The sequence below is a fragment of the Eublepharis macularius genome, chromosome 2 (genome assembly GCF_028583425.1).
Source record: "Eublepharis macularius isolate TG4126 chromosome 2, MPM_Emac_v1.0, whole genome shotgun sequence".
Taxonomy (NCBI): Eukaryota; Metazoa; Chordata; class Lepidosauria; order Squamata; family Eublepharidae; genus Eublepharis; species Eublepharis macularius.
The window spans coordinates 34,103,624-34,119,788 of record NC_072791.1 but is presented as its reverse complement, the minus strand read 5'-3'; the positions used below and the strand labels follow the sequence as shown (position 1 = coordinate 34,119,788).

Sequence of the window (16,165 nt, the reverse complement as noted above, 5' to 3'; positions counted from 1 at the left end):
TTGTACCTATCTAGTAAAGAAATGCTAGACTGGTATCTCATAAAAGACCAGAGAATCCTGAGCTGAACCAACCCTGTGATGGAGTAAGTCCCCCCTTCCTGGATCCTACCAGGTTGTTGAAAAATCTTCCAAAAAGGGCATTGGTATAGATATGATATCTCATTTGTTTTCATCTCAGAAGCAAGCAGTAAATCTGTTCTATACAAACAGCAGAATGAGGTGGAAGGTGGATGAAGAATTTTTTAGAAATCTCCATTTTTTAAAAAAAAAACTTCTGCAAGTCAAAAATTAGAGATAAATTAGGGAGAAAAGTTTTAGTCCACCCTTCTCCTAGTTGTGCTAGCATTCTATGCATAAGGAGCTTTCCATATAGGCCAGCAATTAAAAATGTACAAAGCCACTGTGGTATAGTGGTTAGAGTAATAGGATCTGAGAGACCCAGATTTGAATCCCCAGTCTGCCACGGAAGCTTGCTGGGTGACCTGGGGCCAGCAACATACTCTGAGCCTAACCCACCTCATGGAACTGTTATGAGGATAACATTGAAGAGACTGATGTAAGCTGCGCTGGGTGCCCATTGGGAAGAAAGGGGGTATAAATGAAGTAAATAAATTATTTACAGCAACAGTTTGAAGTAGGACAGTCCATTTTTTCATCACCTCAAGAATCACAAGTACATAAGATCAGGGGTTTTTTTCTGGGAAAAGAGGTGGCGGAACTCAGTGGGTTGCCCTCAGAGAAAATGGTCACATGGCTGGTGGCCCCGCCCCCTGATCTCCAGACAGAGGGGAGTTTAGATTGCCCTCCATGCTGCTGGAGCGGCACAGAGGGCAATCTAAACTCCCCTCTGTCTGGAGGTCAGGGGGCGGGGCCACCAGCCATGTGACCATTTTCAGGAGGTTCCGGAACTCCGTTCCCCCACGTTCCCCCTGAAAAAAAGCCCTGCATAAGATCATGGAAGAGGCTGAAATGAACTGGTTTTTCATTAAGGCTTTTGTGTTTTTCTCCACAAATGCAGAATTTGGAATTCAAAATATTTGTGCTAATTTAACTCACAGGGAGCATATATAAATATTTTAAAATACACAACTAAAATAAATGTGGAGCTACAAAAGAGGAATACAGAAATAAATGGCAGTGGCACACAGGAGAATCTTGATAGCAAACGTGGAAGAACAGAGTACCTACATCCCACGCCAGAGGTAACAAGTTCAGGTGAAGGTGGCTAATATTTTCACTAGTTGAAGGACTAATGTATTTTGTTTTCTTTATTTAAAAAAGCAACCTTTTGTATTTGGAAATAAATACCTCATTATATAACCTCTTCCCCCCAGATTTTCATCAAGGTTTTGTTTTACTGTAAGTTTTAAACTCCCACTGCCTTGTTACAGGATTGGGTACTTTTAGAAGTCCATAAACATAATTTGCTTAAGATATTCATCTTTAAATATTAAGAACTGACATTTTTAACACTAGAATTTTTAAATTATTATTATATGCATTTATACCCCACTTTTTTCCCCAACAGGGACCCAAAGCAGCGTATATCATTGTCCTCGCATCCATTTTACCCTCACAACAACCCTGTGAGGTATATTAGGTTGAGAGTGTGTAACTGGCCGAACGTCACCTAGCAAACTTCCATGCAAAGTGGGGATTTGAACACTCTAACCACTATACCACATTGGTACTAAAAACATTAAGTTCTAAGAATCGTGACTGGATCTTCTCCACTTCTGTCTTTCTCCTGCGGCCCCTACTCACTTCAAAAAGCCACTTTCAAGGGCCGAGAGACTGCCAGGAACAGTGCAAGAGGCTGCACCTCAAAGGGGATATCAGCAGAAACTGAAGACTGCCTGAGTCTGCTTTGGTGTAACGGATTTCAGTTTCAAGTGGGGCAACTAGCAGTTATTGTGAGGAGAAAGATTCCCAGTCCTTTCTCCATTCCATTACGGCCTGAAGCTGAAATTCTTTACATCCTGCTGTCTGGTAGACTAACAGTGAAATCAAAAGCAGAGTTACAGCAGTCTAAGTCCATTGAAATCAATGGCTTTAAACTGGAGAAACTCTGCTTAGGATTTCACTGTAAGTGGGGGGAAAGGTTTCTGGAATGAGAACATTACTAGATCCTCCAAGGATGAAAGCACTTTCTACTCATCTCATGATGCTCAAGAGTACCACTTTTAAGTGGAAAATTTACAGAAAGATATATCTAAGCCAATGTCCAATAGCTTTTACTGTGCTTAATAATTAACATGATTAGGACTTCTTTTCAAGTTCAGTTCAGTTCAATATAGGTCACTGCAAAACATTTGCTTTCAAATCCTATTGTGTTGATTTTTATGTCTTATGACTTGTAAAAAAAAAAAGAGAAAATTTTTCATAATACCTGATTGGCTTTGCTGCACAGAAGCCATGACAGAATCTACTTCCATCTAAAAGAAAGGAAAATTACACCATTAGAGATTAAACTAAAGCAAATATATTTGCATTTTCACTTTCATTTGTACATAAACAGAGCATACAAGGTAATTAGAACATTCTAATAAAGAATCACCATTAAATCAAATTTTGTACATAAGCGGAGTCCGCAAAATCATTATTCTCATAAAGAATTGTCCTTAATTCAAAATTTTGCCTCAGTGTCACAGACACAACCTTTAACTTTGGCTAGACCAAATCCAAACACTTCTCTGATTTTTAAAATAGGAAACTGAACAACAGGCACCAAGTTCTCTTTTCACCATGCTGGTGGCAGTGATGCAGCTGGACTGTGTGAACTGGGCAGTCTCTGCTTCAGATCTCACTTCTGCCATAAACTCCCTAAGCAAATCTTACAGAGTAATCCTAAACAGAGCACACCAGAATGGTACAACTCTGTTTTGCCTACCAGTGGAGTGCTAACCCCTCTCTCTCAGCCTATTAGATGCAATAATAATATGAACCTGATCTACAGAGTGGTTGTAAAAATGGGGATGACATTTGTTGAGCACACTGTATATGCTAGCCTAATTGTGATATTTTCACTGAGATTTATTCAGATATCTATTTACAATAAATAGGTTATTACTCCTCCCATTTTCAAATATTTGAGGTTGTGCTGGGTTAGAAAACAGGGAAAAGGGCAGGTCAGGAGGGATTTCTTGCACATCAAAGGAATTCCTAGACTTTGCCAGATTTAATGCCTCTGCCAATCCATCAAAACCTGTGGGAAATGAAGGACTCGCATGCATGCTGCTCTCATGCTGCTAAAAAAAATTGGCAGAACTAAGTGGGGCACAAGCATGGGCCCACAACTGGAGCACGCTAGATGAGAGCCTGAAGGAAACCAAGAGCCTACCCTCTTGCTTCAATTTAATCTAGGCCACAAAAGGACAGAAGGGAGTGAAGCTATGGCCACAGAGAACATGCACCCTTAGCCATATTCCTCTGAGCCCAAGTGCATCCTTTATGCTATGAAGCAAACTAATGTGTGCTCACAAAGGCAATGAGAGCATGACCATCCTAATTTCAGAGCATCTTGCCCACCAGCTCACCCAGGATGCCCAGGTGGCATCCAACTGTAGTGGTCAGGGCAACTGACTTTCTACCAGATGATAGCCACGTCTTTGCCACATGGCTGCCATGCAGCCTCTATGAGGTGGTAGCCATATCTTGGCATATTCTTGCCGAGTGGGCCCCCAGAGCCATGAGGGAAGAGGAGATTCCATCAACAGACAGCCAGTCCTTTAAGCTGCAATGGAGAAGGTGATGCACATTCCACTGAAAGCAGCACAGTACTGATAGATCAACCACGCTAAACGCACACTGGGAATCACACCCAAGTGCAATGTTATCTTTCCTCATTGGACTGCTTTTAATGCAATGCCCATCAGGATTTGCATCCAAGTGCACGTTCCACACAATGCAATGCACTGTGAACCGCATCCCTACAGTTTGGTTTAGTGATTAAGAGCACTGGAACTCTAATCTGGAGAACTGGGTTTGATCCTTCACTCCTCCGCTTGAAGCCAGCTGGGTGACCTTGGGCAAGTCACAGCTTCTCAGAGCTCTCTCAGCCCCACTCACCTCACAGGGCAATTGTTATTGTGGGGATAGTAACAACATACTTTGTAAACCGCTCTGAGTGAGTGTTAAGTTGCCCTGAAGGGTGGTATACAAATCAAATGTTGTTGTTGTTATTATACAAACTACAAACTGTACATCAGTCTAAACCCATTGAAATCAACGGGCTTAGACTGGAGTAACTCTGTTTAGGATTTCAGTGAAAGAGTAAGCTTAAAAATAAAAATATAATATAATTGATTATTTTATTTTGAAAAAAGGTAAATAAAATGGCTGCAATCAGCAATTCATTCAATCCAGAGACCCTTGTACTGTGTTAAATAAGTACAAACCCAGAGGAAAATCGGTTTCGGTCTACATATTAAAACGTGTAATCTGCCTTGAGTCTCAGTGAGAAAGGTGGACTATACATAACACAAATTTAAAAATGCTTCAGGTTTCTACTGAAAGGGCTGGGAAGTATCATACCAAATCAGCTTTTACTTTCCAAATCCAAATTTGTAAGAAAAGTGTTTTAACAGCGACACCTTATGGTAACAAAAGGCATTATTTGAAATCTAATCTGTTTATAGACAAACGAAACCAAAATACATCTGAAACTTTTAATACTGCATTTGGTTGGATTTGGGGGGTGGGGACTGGCTTATAGCCTGATCCTATGCACAATTACTCAGAAGCTGATTCACTGGGTGTTATTCCCATGTGAAAATGCACAAGATCAGAGTCTTAGGCTGTTTTAAGAAATAATCTGGAACATTTTGGCAATCTCATACTAAAAGAAAAAACTATATAATTATCTCTTCAGTAAACATTTCTCATTTTTATTCTCAATCCATATGCAAAAAATATTCTGAAATAATTCTGTTCACCTGCTTGGAATTATTGGACTGTAACTGTTTGTCAGGTAGCTGAAGAAAACATCAAAGTGGATGTGCTCTCTTGAAAAATATCTATTTTGATGTGGAAACAACAGATTAAAAGAAAAATGGAATGAACAGCACAGTGTTCTGTTGCTTTTAATGGAACAAACAAGAAGAAATAGAAATGAGAATGCTGGGGCACAGAAAACCTTCCTTCTGGTATCAAAAAGTGGTCCCACAGAATACTCCTTTACTTTCCTGCACATGAGTAAACAGTATCAATTCACTTCTATGAAGAAAAAGAACAATGCTGCATTTATAGACACTTTTGGGAGAGCAGCAAAATCTGCCCCCCTGAGAGTATCCTGAATTCCCCTGATAAGGAATCCACAGGGGCGTGTGCTTTCTGTCTTTGAGAAGGAACAGAGCCCTTGCTCTGGGCTCTTGCTCCCCTCTCATCATAATGAAGGATATTTCAGTAGTAAATGGTATTTCAAAGCTATACGACCAGAAATAAGGGATTAATCATTATATTCTACAGAAACAAGGAGCGTAGATCTACTGGTCCCAACCACTGTATTTTATAGGACTAGGATGTAGTGGCAATAGTAAACATCCCTTTAAAATAAGAGAGATCTGGCAACCTTAGTGCCAGCTATGTAAGATCAGGAATTGACCAGGAAATTGAGGGGAAATATTTTTCATACTACATTTTTATGGAGTTGAGTATTTTTTTTCCTTTGAAGACTTTACAACTGCTTGTTAATGGCAGAGAAATCAAGAATTATATGAAATGTTTAATTAAAGGGTCAGTCTGACACAGAGATGAAATAAAATCAACTGTACCTTTGAGGGCTTATAGCCAAACAGCATCACTACAGCAACCTTGTAGTCCTCTCTGTTTAAATATCCTTTGTTGCCTTCATCACATGCCTCAAATGCCTGAAGAGGATAAAAAAGTTAATGGGGACCAAAAATAAAAATAAAAGGTGTGTGCCATAGTCCTGTGCATTTTATAGCCCAGATCTGATTTGATATGTAATACTATGTATTACAAATCCGTGATCCCTAAGGAGTTTGAACAAGAGATTCAAAAGCCAATCATTTTATTAAAGCTTCTATAAGCAATGCTTTGAGTATCAAGCTGGAAATATTATGCTCGTAAGTTCAGATGTGGATCTGCAACTGCCAAAGCCTGGGTCATAAGTGGCTTCTGTCATGAAGTTACAACTAATGCCCAAGAACACGAGGCAGCAGCTGAGACATTAGGCAAAGTTGTTAACAACATGCAGTCACACAGGTGCTGACTAATTGTGTCTTGTGTAGTCAGCTGACCTCAGCACCCTGTGCCCGCTAAGGACACAAGCTACTGCCTGCTCAGTGCTCATGGGACCGTCCCCTACCTGGGTCATCACCATTCCTCTCTGGAAAAGACATGCGCTCTATCACCACCCCACTCCAACAGAGGCCTCTTATTGCCTCCTGCCTCATCGTCCATGTCAGGAGCTTTAAAGGCCAACCTGGCTTGCCAATGTGCAACTCTAATCATAGTTCAGTATCATCAGCCTAGGATCTGGAATGGAACGACTGGGAGGAATATTTTGCCAGCTGGAATATCTTTGCTGAGTGTTTGCTTTTTTTCTCCTTGTTCTGAAATATTCTAATTTTTTTCAGGCATAAAGAAAAAAAATTCAAAAGTGAACCAAACAGCCATATTACTCATTCAACATTTGGGCCAATAAGCGGAGCACTCTTATTCATTGGTTTTATACGGATTACAGCACTATGCAGGAACCTGTTTATGAAGTAATCCAAACAGAAATGAAGAAAGGCTGATTGCCTGGTGATCACCTGTAGAAACCCTTGGTGGAGAAAGTGTTAATGAAATGCATGAACAAATTATCAGGTCCTAAAAACACAGCAGGAGTACTTTAGACTGTTTGAATAAACATAAAATATCAGCTTCTGGAATTTTAATGACCAGGATCATCTATAAGTATGGCAGACATTTTAACCCCTCCACAGTAGGTGAGCAAGAAGTAATTCTCACATCTCAGATACACAAACTCTTTTTTACATTTCCCAAAGAAGAGGTTTCTAGTTCTAAGAAGTCACTGCGAAGTGTAATTTCAGTATAAAGTGAATCTGCAAAATAAAAACAAACTTTCTAATTGGAAGAACAAATCTCCCAGAAAAACTACCATGTCTTCTTACCTTGACTTTTTCAAACATCACTTTGTAATCTTAAAGGGGAACAAGTATCTTCCTAGATATTATCGTGAGTCCAAATTTAAAAATCCCATAATTTGTTGTTGAATTAAGACAGAAAGCCTCCATCACACCTTCCATTCATTCCACTAGGAATGTAAATTTCATTTAAGAAAGCAATCCTTCATCAAAAATATAATTGTTTTAACATTAACAGACTTACAATCTATCCAGCCCGAACACACATTCTTACATATTATCAGCTCTGCTATGGACTTTTGTCAAGAACGTGTTCCAATGTCACTCTTGTGTGCAGACAATCAATGGTAAGACCAACATTGGAAAACACATATTCTACAAGCACTAACAATCGTAGAATGCACAGGTAATCCTTTAACAGCTTTACAAGCCTTTGGAAACATTTTGTGCTGACAGCAACATATTAATTGTAAATGAATCTTCATTCCTTAAAGTTTTACTTCCCTATATTCCACGCATGCATACCCATTTGTACCCCATAAAACCTGTTTGCCATTTTTATATTACCTCTGCTTATTTCCTATAATTAAAATTTAACATTCATGTAACATTAAAAGCATTCTACAAGTACAAAATAGATATGGAACTCTGCAGAACTGCTGCCAGTCAGAATATAATACACTTGGCTAGATGGTTTAATAGTCTGATTTGGTATAAAGCAGCTCAAGTATATTCAAGGTACTCCCAGGGACTGGATGCTTACACATTGATGCTTTTAAAACTCCTTTGCACTTGCAGCACTATTTGTGGGTTTGTTAGTATGGCTTCGTTTAACTTTCTCTGACTCAGGCATGATAGAAAGCTACTTCAGCTCTGTATTGGAAGTTTGCTAATGTTACATCTTTGTAAACTTGCATTTATTTACCCTATGGCATTGTTTATTGAAATGTCTCTGTGGTGGTCCCCACCCTATGAAACAGCCTACCTGAAGAGATCATGAAACCTCTCACTCTCAGAGCTTTCTGCAAACTATGCAAAACTGAATTATTCAAGAGGGCTGTTTATGCAGATAGGAAGGCTGTACTGTAAGGAAGAGGTCTCAAAGGGATGCATAACACTACAGACTTTACTACTATGTACTGTCTATTGTTGTAAGTATGATCCTACTAGATAGTTTATGTTAATTAAATATGTCAGAATTGCTCACGCTCTGTTTTAGCATTTCTTCAACTCTGTATTTATTTATTTATTTACTTAAATTTATAGTCCGCCCTCCCCAATCAAATGGGCTCAGGGCGGATCACAACAATTTAAAACACACTACACAATTCATCAGCAGTAGCCATTAAAATATAAATAATACATATCATTGATGGTTGTTGTGGGTTTTCCGGGCTGTATTGCCGTGGTCTTGGCATTGTAGTTCCTGACGTTTAGCCAGCAGCTGTGGCTGGCATCTTCAGAGGTGTAGCAGAGATCTCTGTCTTTTGGTGCTACACCTCTGAAGATGCCAGCCACAGCTGCTGGCGAAACGTCAGGAACTACAATGCCAAGACCACGGCAATACAGTCCGGAAAACCCACAACAACCATCGCTCTCCGGCCGTGAAAGCCTTCGACAATACATCAATACATATCATTCATTTAAAACATGTATTAGCACCATATAAATACAGCTATCAACAATAAAAACATAGCAGCACGTTATACATTCACCTATCACCGTCTATAGAGCAGATTACATCGATCGTATAAACATGTGAGATGACTTTGGGTGGGAGGGCACAGAATCTCAACCCCCCCCCACTAGGGGGGAGGGGCATCGCCCAGCATCAACCATATGCCTGGCGGAACAGCTCCATCATGCAGGTCCAGCAAAATGGTAACAAGTCCTGCCGGGCCCTGGTCTCGCAAGACAGAGCGTTCCAGCAGGTTGGGGCCAGGGCCGAAAACGTGTTGTATTCTTGTTAGTTTTAAATCTCTGCAAATTTGAATTTATATACCATATTACATTGTTAATTGAAATGTATTTGAAACTGACTCATGCTATGTAATCTGCCTTAAGACTCAGTGATAATGGCAGACTATAATTAAGGTAAATAAAGACAATTTTTTAAAAAAGATTATTTGCAGCTTGCTCACTGTAAACAATTTCTTTTTTAAAAGCTCAGAATGGAAATTAGTGGTGTTAATGTGGCAGTTACCCACTGTTTCCAATTTAGGGATAACACCACATGTGTCTGTAACAGAGAAGCCCAGTCACATCTTGCTATATTCATAGACTGATGTTTTCCCATGAACAGTATGCTCACTTATTATGGGATACAAAAGAGGTAACCCAAGAATACTTATCTTGCTATTCTTCCCACTCATATCAACCTTGGATTCATTCCTTCAAACAGATAAATAAGCGCTTGGGAGGGATCCAAGACCTGTTATTCAAAGGCAGCCAGTAAGGCAAACAGACCTTTTATTCTCTAGGTGGGGAGTCCCACTTAACAACAGGTTAAAAAAAATCCCAGGTCCTTCTCCCGCTATGTGTTGAGTATCTTAGCAAAACTAATGAACTGGCTGCGCATTTTTCTTAATTAGATGTGAAGCGACATAACTACATTTCAACCCGAATTTCCTGCATTTGATGCCCACCTCCCGCCAACTACCTACGTAAATTGAGCAGTCCTAAGGGCTACTCCGAATCCTGCCCAGGTTTATTAAGTGGGGTGAGGATACATTCACAGCGTCAGAAGGGATCTACTACATACACGAAAAGTTTATGCTGGAACCAAATTGTCAGCGCAATTCTGAGGAGGGTTACCCCACTCTAAGCTCATTGATTTCAAAGTGCTTAGACTGAAGTAACTCTTTTTAGGATTGCACTGTGCGTGAAGTCTTTAAGGTGCTCCTTATTTTCGGCACAACAAACTTATAAAGAGGGAACATTCCCTCCACGAATCCCAGACAGTCCGGCTGCAACTCGGCTCACTCCCAGCTGAGCCTGCCGCGCGTGCTTCAAGGCCAAAAACCCCGAAAACGGCCCTCCTCGCCCTGTCGCCCACCGTCACCCATCGCTTCCTCCGATGCGCCTCACGAAGGCGCCCGGCTTCTTTCTCGGCTTGCCCAGCCGCCGCGCACAACCGAAGCGTCCTCCGACAGGAAATCTCCATGAAGTTCCCCGTAGCAACCGAATTACTCACATTCAACTTCCGCCTAGCAACCACAACGCCGCTCCTCATTGGTCGGAAAGATCGACGAAGGCCCATCGGAGGCAATGGGCAGGAAAGTGCTTCCATTTCCCTCGGCATCATTGGCGAAGTAAAATGTCAATCATGAAGCACCCTTTTCTTCCGGAACCGGAAGTTTACCTCATGGACCCGCAGTTTTCTACTGTATTCCCGCCAAGCTTCCTTGAGGTAGTTTTGGAGTTCGTCTCCGTTGCGGATTTTGCGGATAACGGGAATTTTTTTTAATCTGCTTTTTGTGAGGCGTGGAAGCGCTTTCGGGTCTTTTCAGTGAGAATTTGGTTGCCCTGCCTGGCAAGGAAAGAAATTCAGTTTATTGTGAGCACTCAGTGAGCACGCCTCTTCATTTGAAGGGATTTTGCGCGTAGGTAGTTGCACCGTCTTTAATTCTTCCTCACCCCGCTAGGACTCTCTTGGCTCGCAGGTCAAGCCTGACTTAGTAAAGAAAAGCCGGTACAATCCTGCAGTCTTTGTCATAGAGGGGGACTTGTGTGTGCGTTTAATTTAACCACGTGACTCTCCTTGAGCGTTTCTGGGGTAAGTTAGCAAAGTGGGTTCTTAATGCCAAAGTGGGGGAGTCGTTCTTGCGCAAAGATCGTCTCAATTCTTCCACCTTGATTAACCATATCATGTCCCAGAAAAGCGAGCATGGGAAATGGACGGTGTCCAGTAGCGATGAGAGTGTCGACGAGCAAGATAATTGTGACAAACCTTCGACTTCTTTGGTGCAGCGGGCTGGGCGAGACAGAGCTGGGGAGCCGCCTTACCCGTGTTCGGAGGCCAGGAAGGCTGCCCAGAAGAGGAAGTCTTCCCCTCTGGAGTTTCGTGATGGGAATTTTTCGTCGGAGGTGCAGCCAGCCCCAAAGAGACTCTCTCAAGAAGGTTCAGGATGGTGCCTTTCGAGTAGCGACGAAGAGGGCGATTGCCAAGTCCAAGCAAAGAGAGGAGATGCAGCTGCCACCAGTGCCAGACTGGAAGGGGACTGTGCTAAGGAGGCAGTGAAGGATGAACTTCCACTAAACCACAGTTCTACAGGCCCATCAGTCAGAGTGCAGGACACTTGGGATCTGTTGAATGGGGGGAATCCTTTCAGATTTTTCCTTACCAAAGTAAAAGGAATTAAGTCCAAATACAACTCTGGCGCCCTTCACATAAAAGGTAAACAATGGATCCACATCAGGAGAGCTACTCTTTGTGTTACAGATATTGACATATTTAGATAGTGTTTCAGTTGTAGTTCCAGTTTTTGGCATGGACTTCCTGTGAAGGAAGTGTATTGAACCAAGAGCTGGGAAGATGAAGTTCAGATCATCATGCTGCAGTGAAGCTCACTTCTATCAGTCTAATCTACCACACTGCCTTGTTGAGAGGATAAAATGGGAAAGGAGAGCCATTTACAGCCCCCTGAGCTTGGCGTTTAGTGCTATGGTTTACGAAAAGTTGTTTTAATCTGATATAGATCGAGATGAGTTAGCCATGTTAGTCTGTAGTTGCAAAATAGTAAGAAGTGCAGTAACACCTTTAAGACTAACCAACTTTAATAAGGCATAAGCTTTTGAGATGCATCTGGACTTTTTACTATTTTTAATCTGATATGTCTTATTAATTCCCTCAGACTATAAAGAAGTAGATACACGTTTTTAAATATTAGGACAGAAATATTCCCCTAACAAGACTGATACAGGGTATGGCAGCAGATGTATTTGCACAGAGAACTGAACAAATACTTTAATATGAGATGCAGGAGGATTACAGAAGATTAGTGACTATTTCTGTTGTTAGAAAACATGGACTACATCACACACATGCTGTGTATATCATTAGATTTAGCTACCCTTGTTTATTGTACTCAGTGTCTGACAGCTAAACTTATGAATGGACTTAATTGAAAAGCAACATATTTGCTGGTGTCTATTTCACTAATAACTGGTTGCTCACAATGTTTCTAACTTATTACAGATATTTTGTCTCCCCTTTTTGGGACTCTTGTGTCATCTGCTCAGGTAAGGTTGTGTATTCATGTTGCTTTCTCACAATATAATGCTGTGCCACTTATACAGTCTGTCCAAAACCCATTAAAGTAGTTAGAACAGTCATCTGAGAATAGCGTGTCTTGCTTTCTTTTAGAACTGGGTACCCAGTTTCCTGAGGGTAAAGTGTAGATGACTGGGGAAGGCAATGGCAAACCACTCCACAAAAAGTCTGCCAAGAAAATGTCGTGATGCGACATCCCTCCATGGGTCAGTAATGACTCGGTGCTTGCATAGGGGACTACCTTTACCTTTAGTTATTTATTTTAACCATTTTGTTGTAACAGATTAGCTTATTGCTAGAGTCCTAAATGCTCAAAGAATGGGTGATGTCATCTGTGTTTCTACACCCTTCTATTGAAACCATACTGGAAGTTGTGAAGACACAATAAGGTGTAATACTAACATTTTACAGTAAATGTCACTTTATGGACGCTGTTCACCTTCTTCTAACCAGTATTTCTTTTTTTCTCCATGGTCCAGTTTAACTATTGTATAGATGTGGAATGGCTTATCCATCAGTATCCAAAGGAGTTCAGGTAATTTGCTTTGAGAGGAACTTCCTCTTACAATGCTTATTTATTCTTGCTGTGCCTTTTGCTGAATACAAAACTGATCTAAACTCCTCCTTCATATTCCTCATTTATATTTTCCAGTTGCCATTGTACATGAAATGATATCAGTACACTTGCTGTACAAGTTGCCTTTCATTTGCTGGTACTATTATCTTTAAAGAGCATTGGAAAAGTGCTCTTTTCAGTTAAGAGTTATAATGTTGTTGATTCACAGCAGGTGCTGAGTACTGTTTTGCCACCGAGTGCTGTAAGCATCATTATCATTACTGGGGATGTCCATGTACAATGTCTTAAATTTCAGTGTTAGCCACTGATACAGTCATTACAGAAAAGTCTTGTGGTCTATGCTTAGTAGCACTTTGTTAACCTGAACATTTCACTTTTTTTGCCGATGCTTTACAGCAGTATTAAGGCTATTTATATACCATCTTTCTGCTTCCATGTGTGACAATTAACAGAGCTGACAATTCCTAAAACATAATAAAAAAAACCTTTTAAAACTAGCAGTTAAAAATAACAGCTACTATAATATAGTAACAAAGAGTGGCTGCTAGTTAAGCCAGTAATAGGCATTCTGGATTGAATGAATATATATACATATTGTATTATCTAAGTAATTGGCCTAGATGTCACTGCCAAAAAAAAGAAGAAGAAGAAAGCCAAACACTAAAGTAACCGCCTACCACTAAGTAATTAAGCTAGGTATATGAAGGCACAGATAAAGTGATTTTTTTTTTTAAATCCTGAGGACTTGTTTTTTAGCTTTTCCAGTGGAAAACTTGGAAATTTGAGGTAGCTCTGATAATAACATTCAATGTAATGGTTTCTCTTTTGGAAGAAGTGAAATGTTTTTTACTTATTCAAAACATGTAGTATGAAGATCCAATGTTCAACATCAGGTACTGAATTATCAAGTACTGATAATTCCTGTGCATATTCTAGATAATAACATTTATTTCTAGGCTATGTTTACTGTTTAAAGGTGACTAATGTCTACAGTAAATATGCTATGTATATGCTGATAATACAATGTTGAAGACTTCAATATTTTTAATGGGTTGGATCCCATGGCAGTGGGTGGGAGGTGATTTTTACATATTTCCCTGCCTCCCAAGCTACAGACCTTAGATGTCTCTCCCATATTGTTCCTAAAGGTCCCCTGTCCACCATAGGCAACATTAGGGGAATATTTTCAACTCTAGTGGAGTGAAGGGAGTGAAGAAGTCCTCTTTTATTGATGATGCCTACTCTTAGCAGATACTTACAGTGGGTTACAAGCCAATGTTAATAGTTTCATTTGATATCCAGACATGCAGCTCCTCCCTGTTGTGATTATGTGAAACTATTTTCAGTTTTCAGACTTCATTTTCATTTGTCACTTAGTTGGCAAAACTGAAGAAACATGGATTATAGTGCCATAGAATAGAAAAGATACTTCAGATGGTATCTGAAGAAGTGAGCTGTGACTCACAAAAGCTCATACCCTCCTACGAATTTTTTTAGTCTTATAGGTACTGCTGGCCTCTGTCTTTTTTCTACTGCTACAGACAGACAAACACGGCTACCCATCTTGGTGATATAGGGTATAACAGTTTACAGCTTTCAAGTATTGGATATATTTACTATATTTGTAGAAAACTGAGAGTAGTCCTTAGCACTCTATTCAGTAGGGCTTCCTCTCAGGAAAGGGTTCTTTTTATTGCACAGTAAGGTATTTTTAGTTTTAAATTTCATAAATATGTCAATACAAGTTTACATGCTAAGTTATACATTATGCATTTTATCATGTTTATACGTTCAAGGTTGTAAAATACTGCTTACATTTCAATTTTCTCCCAATTTTTCATTCTCCCTGCCCCATTCCCCCATTCTCCACCTTCAAAATATGCAGAAATTTTGCAACTAAACTGAAATTTGAAGTAAACCCATTTAGAGTGCTAAAATTCTCTCTAATATCTTTTTGGAACAATAGTGGCAACTGCTGCTTACTTGAATGTGCTGTATCATGAAACTGTGTTGGTCTACAGCAGGAGTCCCCAATATGTCACTTTTCCTGGCACCCTCTACCTATTTTAGAAAGTGGGTGGGACCAGATGTAGCTTTTAACCAGCAGGGCTTCTGATTGGGCATTGGAAACCTGACTTTAAACCATTTTTAAAAATGGAAACCATTTTTTAAAAAACACAATGTTGGCAGCAGTTTCCACCATGGCTCAAGAATCTTCATTGAGGGACTGAAGCTCAGCTGTGCTTCTTCAAGAAAATATTTTAAAACAATATGTTCATTTTAAAAGGCATCCTGTTAAGCAGAGCTTCTGCTTGAAATGTTACTATTAAGAGTTATAAATAACCTCACTCTGTGACATTTTGTAGTTGGCTCTGCTTCCTAGGGCAACTCTTTTTCTGGTTGCACCCATGTAGGAGTCGGGAAGAACTCAAAGAGGAATAAAAGCCAAAAGAAGTCTTTTTAAAGATATGCTGAAACGCAGCAAGTCAAAACAAACCAGCCAATCAAATGGCAAATCTGTGAGACCAGTTCTGCAGTTACTAGGCTCACAAGAAAAAAGGGGGAACTCATTTTTTTTTTTAAATCCCAGGAGACTTTGTGCTAATTAGCCAGGACACAGGAGCAGGACTCCCCAAGGCCTCGGCCTTGACAATTTCACGCTTCTAGAACCTGTTTATCAGTCTGAGCCAGCAGTACCATCTGGCATCAATCTTCAAAGGGAAAAGCTGTCTTTCATTAATATTTCAAAGGGAGGGGGCATAAAAGTTAAAGCCATAAACTTTAAGTGCATATCATCCAAAAGGCCTAATTCAGAAAAACTGATATGAACAAGAAACAAAGTGAGTTTCTAGATATTCCACCACCATGTGTCAGATTTCTACTGGTGTCTGTAGGCTAAAAATTTTTTTGACCCCTGTTCTACAGAATGCTAGGTCTTGCAGGCATAATTAGGGACCTATCACTTAGGTTGCTTTGAAGTGTGTCTTGTCCCATATGTACTTCCTTGTATGTAAACCCCTCCCTGAAAAATCTTAAATATGTGGTGAGAGCCCTACACAAAGTAAGCTTGAAGATTGGGAGACTCAATGCATACATTGTAATGAACACCTGTAGAACGGTGATGGAATTGGTTGCTGTAGTTCCTGTCTCCATGTCTTCTTCGAACATTTGAAAACGTCTCTACACACTGTGAATTCTCTATTT

The 16,165-nt window shown here is 40.1% G+C and overlaps 2 protein-coding genes across 3 annotated transcripts in view; one reads left to right on the top strand and one right to left on the bottom strand.

The window, feature by feature from the left end:
* EFCAB11 (EF-hand calcium binding domain 11) overlaps positions 1-10,413 on the bottom strand; it is a 63,108-nt gene extending 52,695 nt beyond the window's left edge. Inside the window, exons 1-3 of the mRNA XM_054969903.1 lie at positions 10,168-10,413; positions 5,772-5,867; positions 2,390-2,435 (exon numbers count right to left, since the gene is read on the bottom strand). Coding sequence (XP_054825878.1) covers positions 2,390-2,435; positions 5,772-5,867; positions 10,168-10,413 — 388 coding nt within the window. The remainder of the gene's footprint in view (positions 1-2,389; positions 2,436-5,771; positions 5,868-10,167) is intronic.
* Positions 10,414-10,521: 108 nt separating this feature from the next.
* The window catches only part of LOC129325240 (tyrosyl-DNA phosphodiesterase 1-like), a 53,590-nt gene continuing 47,946 nt past the window's right edge, over positions 10,522-16,165 (top strand). For both annotated transcript variants that reach the window (XM_054972869.1, XM_054972868.1), the window contains exons 1-3: positions 10,522-11,508; positions 12,310-12,353; positions 12,864-12,919. In XM_054972869.1, coding sequence (XP_054828844.1) covers positions 10,980-11,508; positions 12,310-12,353; positions 12,864-12,919 — 629 coding nt within the window. In that variant the 5' untranslated portion in view covers positions 10,522-10,979. The remainder of the gene's footprint in view (positions 11,509-12,309; positions 12,354-12,863; positions 12,920-16,165) is intronic.